Source organism: Crocodylus siamensis, chromosome 11 (genome assembly GCF_052110815.1).
Source record: "Crocodylus siamensis isolate JL-2025a chromosome 11, ASM5211081v1, whole genome shotgun sequence".
Classification (NCBI taxonomy): domain Eukaryota; kingdom Metazoa; phylum Chordata; order Crocodylia; family Crocodylidae; genus Crocodylus; species Crocodylus siamensis.
The window spans coordinates 30,958,148-30,965,764 of NC_143405.1; the positions used below are offsets into that span (position 1 = coordinate 30,958,148).

The window sequence follows — 7,617 nt, forward strand, 5'->3', positions numbered from 1 at the left end:
TCTCCCCTCTGATCCTTAACTCAGAGACTTTCAACAGGCCTATTTCCAGTTTCATACTGGAGCTCTGAGCAATCATAAAGCTATTTTACATACAGTGCAACTCCTTCTCCTATTCTCTCCTTCCTGACTGAACAGTGCGTACTCATCCATTACAGTGCTCCAGTCATGCGAGCTATCCCACCAAGTCTCTGTTATTCCAATCATGTTATAGTTCCCTGACTGTGCAAGGACTTCATTCTTACTGCTCTTTTCCCAGACTCTGTGAGTTCATGTACAGACACCAGAGGCAACTAGCCAATTGCCCTTTATCAGGAAGAATGAGAAGGTCTTCCTCTCTCCCTCCTCTTCCTTGTGCTTCCTCCAGGTCTCCTGCTTCCACACTTACTGCAGGGCTTTGGTCTCCATCTCCTGGCAAACCTAGGTTAAAGCCCTCTTCACTAGGTTAGCAAGAATGTTCTTCCTTCTCTTCATCAAGTGGATCCCATCTCTTCCTAGCAATACTTCTTGGAACATTCCATGGTCAAAAAAATCAAATCCCTGCTGGCAACACCACCTGTGCAACCATGCATTTATTTGCACAATGCACCCACTTCTATCCAGGCCATTGCCCTTAACTACAAGGATCGAGAACACCACCTGTGCCCCCATCCCCTTCATCCTTGCACCAAGAGCCCTGTCATCACTCTTAATCTGCTCAGGGTCACCCCAGACAGCATCATTAGTGCCCACATGGATAAATAGCATGAGGTAGTAGTCAAGAGGGTCGAACAAGTCTCAGTAATCCTTCTGTGATATATCTCTGTTCTAGGCTCCAGGCAAGTAGCAAGCCTCCTGGGAGTAAGTCCTCAAGGTGGAGGATGCTTCAGAGCCTTGTTATCTCCTCCTCTAGCTCTCTTGCCTTCTCCCTGAGGGAGACCACCACAAGGCACCACTCACATCACAGGCACTCCCCCACTTGGCTGACACTGAAAGGAACCTGAAAACCTCAGTCTGTACAGCATCAAACCAGGACCTGGGTGAAAGCCTCAATAGTGCGTGGTCCTGACTAGACAGACACCTCACAGATGCAAGCAGAGGAAAAGCTGGGAGTGGCTCTGGGATTGCAATGTCCTCCAGCTATCTCTCTGGGTCTTCCAATCTGCTGCCTCTCACTTCTTGCCCATCTTTCCAAGCAGACCTTCACTAGTAAACTCCTCTGTAGCTGGGCTGTTCACTGTTCCTCAGTCCTGAAGGGTTCCCTTTTCTCTGCAAACCTCTTTCCTCTCAGCAAACTTACAGTAAAGGAATGTGAGACAGAGTTTCCAAATAAATTCCCCCTTGCTCTGGACTCTACTTAAACAAGAGGCTTAAGTCCTGTTTTAGCTGCTTAAAATAAAAACAATGTAGGCTTGTCTGTCTTAATCACATAATTACAAAAATGCTTAATGATACACTTTGACTACCACTAAAATATCAAGTGCACTTCTCAGTATTTGTGCTCCTTCATCTACTATTAAATTGTTCTCCCTCAATACCTATGAGTCCTATTTACGCACTGGGATCCCATTGTGCTAAGTAATGTTCAGTCATAGAAGAAAAAGACAGACCCAGCTCCAAAGACCTGCTTTATGGCAACCATAAAAAGACAAGTGAACTAAAGAACACTGCTGAAGAAACATTAATAAAAGAAAAATAAAATTAAACCTAGAAAATATAATTAAACACGAAAACATACACTGGCATTAGTATCTTCTCATCAGAATAAAGGGTAGATTCCAGTTGATTGTTTTCATACTCCCGAGCTAATGTTTCAATTTCTTCTTCCAAAGATTGAATTTCATCTTCATAAACTTGATAAATGTTGCTCTCCATTTCTCAGATGTAATCCTACTAGATAAAATGAAATAAAAACAATTTGTAACACAGTTAGTATTTTTAAAAGCTTATTTTTTATCATAATAGGTGTGCTGGCTCTGTGACTTAGGGCTTTCTCTCTGCTGACAACCTAGATAAAAGGTTGTAAGTTCAAGAGTGGGTGAGGTCCCTACACCTAACCTGCACAGGGGCACGCAAGAAATTTTGCACCTACAGGAGGCCTCAAATGCCTCTACACAAGTGCTCAAAGCATGGGGAATAAGTAGGAGGAAACTCACCCTTTTCCTAGCTAGCAAAACCCCAGACCTAGCAGGGCTCACGAAAACCTGGTGGGAGGGATTCTACCCATGAATGGGCAGTGGACATCGAGTGATACAGGCTGTATAGCAGGGACAGAGCAGGGAAAAAAAGGTTGTAGCACTCTACATCAGAGCAATACATGTCCTCAATGATCAGGATGGGTTCAGAAGAGGGGCTAACTGAGGCGCTCTGGGATAGAATCCAAGGGGCTCATGGGGAAAGGGACTTGACAGTAGGCATCTACTACAGACCGCCTCACCAGGGGAACAAGCTGGACCTGGAATTCTCAAGTCAGCTCATGGAGGCTGTAAAGTCAAGGGATGTGGTTGCCGTGGGCAACCTAAACTACCCAGACATCTGCTGGAAGGAGCAGTCAGCCAGCTCACTCAGCCAAGTCCAACTGCTCACATAGGTTCCTAGCTGAGATACAGGACTTCCACCTAACCAAGAAGGTGCACAGTCCCACAAGGGGAAATGCCTTGCTGCACTTGGTCCTTGCCATAGGCGACGGAGGGGTCTGAGGGTACTCAACCACAGTGATCATCACCTGCTGAAATTCACTATCTAGTGCAGGGTGATGAAAGCACGCAGAAAGGCAAAAAGTCCTTGACTTCAGGAGGGCCCACTTCAATGAGCTAAGAAGATTAAGTAGGAGAGGCGTTGGGGTCTCAGAGCTTCCATGAGATGGGAGTCGAAGATGGGTGGTTGTTCCTCAAAGAGTCAATCCTCCAAGCTCAAAGGGAGTCAGTCCCAATGTGCACCAAGGGGGGCAGGAGTGCTAAAAAGCCCCCATGGCTCAACAAAAGCATTCAGGAATGCCTGAGGGCAAAAAAGGAGGTGTACAAAGTGGAAGCAAGGGGCTATCACCAACGAGGATTACACCTCTGTTGCTCATGACTGCAGGGAGGCTGTTAGGAAGGCCAAGGCCGAGATGGAGCTAGGGCTAGCAACCAGAATTGGGGATAACAAAAAGTCCTTTTTCAAATACATCGGGAGTAAGAAGGAGGCAACAGGGAATGTAGGGCCTCCACAGGACAAGCCTGGCAATCTGGTGATTGAAGCTAATGAAAAAGCTGACCTCTTTAATGAATTCTTTGCCTCCATATTCCCAAGTACGGACCAGGACCAGGACCCAGGGGAGGCACTGCCATGCCTAGGATCAGGGATGACCTAGTTAGAGAATTGTTGGAGGGGCTGGATGCGTTTAAATCAGTAGGTCAAGATGCTCTTCACCCGAGGGTGTTGAAGGAATCGGCAGGGGTCATAGCAGGGCCCCTGACACAGCTTTATGAGCACTCACGGGGCTCTGGCCAGGTACCAGAGCACTGGAAAAGGGCCAATGTGATCCCCATTTACAAGAAGCGGAGAAAGGAGGACCCGGGTAACTATAGGCCAGTTAGTCTTACCTCGGTGCTTGGGAAGAACTTTGAGAAAATTATCAAGGAGCTCATCTGCAAGGGCCCAGCACGGGTGGTAATGCTCAGGGGCAACCAACATAGGTTCATTGAGGGCAGATCCTACCTAACCTTGTTTCCTTATACGATCAGGTCACAAGTCCCTGGACAAGGGCGTCAAGGTAGACGCTGTCTTCCTGGACTTTAAGAAGGACTTCGACACTGTTGCCCACCAAATTTTCTCAAAAAAACTAAGGAACTGCAGCATTGATGCCTACACAGTCAGACGGGTGGAAAATTGGCTGGATGGTCACACCCAGGGAGTGGTGGTGGACAGGTTATTTTTGACCTGGAGGGATGGGGGCAGTGGAGTCCCCCAGGGCTCTCTCCTGGGGCCTGTACTGTTCAACATCTTTATCATCAATCCGGATGTGGGTGTGAAAAGCACACTGTCCAAATTGACAACACCAAGATGTGGGGTGATGTGGGCACGCTGGAGGGGAGGGACAGAATCCAGCTAGATCTAGACAGGTTACAGAGGTGGGCAGATGAGAACAGGATGGAATTCAACGCAGAAAAGTGCAAGGTACTTCATCTAGGAAGAAAGAACCAGCAATACACCTATAGGCTAGGGAACACCATTATTGTCAAAACAGTGGCAGAAAGGCATCTTGGAGACATTGTTGACTCCAGGATGAACATGAGCCACCAGTACAAGGAAGCAGTTAGTAAGGTCTACAGATGCATCACAAGCAGGCCTAGGGAGGCGATCCTTCCCCTCTGTGTGGCGTTGGTCAGGCCACAGTTGGAGTACTGCGCCTAGTTCTGGGTGCCGCACCTCAAGAGGGATGTGGCTAGCATTGAGAGGGTTCAGAGGGCCACTCACATGGTCAAGGCCCTACGAAGAGAGGCTGAAGGGCCTGAATCTATTCAGCCTCCAAAAGAGAAGGCTAAGAGGGGATCTGGTGGCCATTTACAAACTCACCAGGGCGGAACCGGTGGGAGTTGGGTGAGGCTCTGTTCCCCTGCACACCACAGGGGGTTACTAGGAATAACAGCCACAAATTGTTAGAGAGAAGGTTCAGGCTGGACATCAGGAGACATTACTTTACAGTTAGGACTGACAGGCTCTGGAATGGACTGCCAAGGGAGGTGGTGCTCTCTCCTACATTGGGGGTCTTCAAAAGGAGGCTGGACAGATATTTGGCTGGGGTTTTATGACCCCTCACTCATTCGTGCCCAGAGGAGGGGGTCAGACCTAATGATCTGTTTAGGTCCCTTCCAACCATAACCACTATAAAGCTATAATTACCAATATCAAAAGAAGAAAAGTGGCACTAGAATTTTGAAGTTTCTCTCTCCCTTTTTCTAAAAATTAAATTACACAGCTCACCAATATTAAAGCTCCAGCATTTTGATCAGTGGTCATTGTAACAGACCAAGCAACAGTGCAGTTCCTTTGGTGCTACAAAGTTGTGAGTGCAGGAGAGAGTCAGGTCAGGGACAGGGCAAGGATAATTACTTAGTAGACCCAGTTGGGGAGAGGGATCACACCAGGATGAATGCTGCCTGATTAAGAGCCAGCGGCTATTAAAGTCCACAGCAGACAGCTTTTCTTTGCCCTCCCGGGGCATGGCATGAGGAGAGTCAGTGGGGAAAGCCTGGAGCAGCAAACCCAGCACTAGAACAGATCACTGATAAGATCAACTGACAGGGTGAAGGTAACCACAGCAACCAGCAGAGGAAAAAGTTGAGAGAGAGAAGATGCTTACCAGATTGATCCTCAGGCAGAGAGAAGGTCCCACGGAGGAAAAATCCACTGATACCTGCAAAGGAAGGAAAGAGAGTGAGACTGGAGGCAAGCTGACAGGCTCAGGGGAGTGAGTTGCATGGCAGTGGAGGGCAAAGGAAAACGGTGCACTGTGAGAACAGCCAGGTTTACTCTCAGCTCATGGGGAATTCACTAATAAACCAATTTACTTTTATCCTGCTTCTGGGGTGATTTACTACACTCTCTCTCTCTCATTGGTGTAATGGGCAAACTGAATTATGCTCAGGCTCTTAGCATAACTTTAGGCCTTCCTAGATCTAAGCAATTAAATTGTACAGAGTGCCTTTACTGGGAAAAATGAGTGCTGCGATTTAGTACAGTGGGCTAACCAGGTACAGTAGTTTCCCCAAAAGGAAAGAAAACCAAAAACGGAATAGGTTTGGAGTACCTTACTTAAAAAGAGGAGGTAAGAAACTTGAGTATTGGACAGTTTGAGATGAGAAAGTTACAAAAGTAGTGGACAAACAAAGAGACAGTGCATGTTTGTGTTGCCACCCTGGGGAAACAAGAACAACCTTGGAATTCTTGTTTTTAGTAACAAGGAATCCAGAAACTAACATCTCACACACCCAGCAGAGGATCTGAGGCTGGTACCACCGAAGATGTTACAGCAGTGACCCAGTGACTTGCCAGGTGGTACTGCAAGGATAATTATCTTGTAATAAGCCTAGGGGTTTAGTAACCCCTAAAATTCATTTCACACCAAATCGGATGAGGGGCCATGTCAATCTTTGGGGGTCTCTGGTAAAAGGAATCCTGGGGCAACAGTTGGGAAATTAACTTCTTATTCTTCCATCACTTCAAGGCGTGGCAGGAGAGCCCCAGGGAAAGACTTTTCGTTATTCACCCCCACACGGCCAGTCATCAACCTTTTAATAGGAGTGAACCCACCACTTGGAACCTGGCTGCTGCCACAAGCCAACAATACCTCCCAGTGTACCACTGACAGGCAATGTAAGGGTCACATCGCAGTAGTTCTACTCCCTTAGGCAATCTTACCACCAGTCCCAACTCTCAAGAGATACCTCTAATACCCTCCTACTACAGTTGTCCCCTTCCACACACCCCCCATCCGCAAGGCTATCAGCAATGAGAAAGGCAACAGCTGCAGTAGTTGGGCTGCATTAAACCAAAGCTGCTGGCAACACTGACAGCTCCCCTACAGTGGACAAAACCGCATGAACATGACAAAGGACACAGAGTTATTGGGACACAATTTCCCTTATGCCCCTAACTCCCCCACCAGCTGTGAGGGACTCCATTGCAGGCCAGATCTAATTTCTGATCTCCACCCCACTCCTGCTGCACCACACTAACTAGGATTCCCCAGTTCACCCATTACTCCCCACAAGGGCAGTGGTAGGTAGGGGAAACAGGAAGAGGGAGGGGGAGCCCAGAGACTCCAGTGACAGAAACTGGACAGCAATGTAAGAAATAGGGTATGGATTGGGAGCCCAGGGAGTGAACCCCTTGCAGGGGGGCGGGCATGAGACCCTCAGGCTGCATTCTGACAAAGACCTACAGAACCCCTTGGAAGGGAAGCTTCCTTCTGTGTAACTGCTTCCACGCGATGGTAACTCAAGTAATGCAACACATGCAAAATAAATCTTGGATTGTGCAATTTTCCACAAGGCTTCATAGGACATGGAAAGAGAATTGATCTCCAAGTCTCCCGTGCTAACCCGCCAGCAGCAGGGAAGCACAGCGGGAGTGCTGCTAGCTAGGGTGGTCAGAAAGCCTATGGAGGGGAGGGTCTCGGCTGCAAGATACGACCGCAAAGCGCATCCGCCCCGCCGCGAGCTGCGGCCCCCAGAGACTGCTGCTCGCTCTGCACCCAGCTCGAGTCCGTGAGGGCGCAAAGCGGGGCCGGGGATACGCCGCCTCCCGCTAGGCAAGGAGCCTCCCTGGCCCTCCCCGCGAGGCGTCCTCCGCCGACACTTTGGCTGCCGCGGGCGCTTTTCTCAGGGAGAAGCCGCCACACGCCACGCGCCTCACGAGCAGCGGCGCCTACCCGGCCCGGCCTAGCTCCTTCGAACCGCCGGAGCCCGCGCTCGCGCCCGGCCCTCACCACCGCGCGGCGGCAGCTGGGGGACGCTCTACTCCTCGGCCGCACACGCCTACATCGGTCCCAGCCACACAGACGCTGCAGGGCGAGCGCCGGCTGGCGGGAAGGGAAGGGAAGGGAAGGGAGCTTTTCTCTCCTCCTGCCCCCAGGCTCGGGCCCCAGGGCGCACCTCT

The 7,617-nt window shown here is 49.4% G+C and overlaps 1 protein-coding gene across 7 annotated transcripts in view; it reads right to left on the reverse strand.

The window, feature by feature from the left end:
• Window positions 1-7,604, reverse strand: part of CENPP (centromere protein P) — a 319,520-nt gene extending 311,916 nt beyond the window's left edge. The window contains exons 1-3 of one of the 7 annotated variants that reach the window (XM_090022881.1): window positions 7,391-7,604; window positions 5,321-5,374; window positions 1,715-1,866 (exon numbers count right to left, since the gene is read on the reverse strand). In XM_090022881.1, coding sequence (XP_089879007.1) covers window positions 1,715-1,851 — 137 coding nt within the window. In that variant the 5' untranslated portion in view covers window positions 1,852-1,866; window positions 5,321-5,374; window positions 7,391-7,604. The other 6 variants (XM_090022876.1, XM_090022882.1, XM_090022877.1 and 3 more) reach the window with 6 other exon arrangements.
• Window positions 7,605-7,617: the final 13 nt, after the last annotated feature.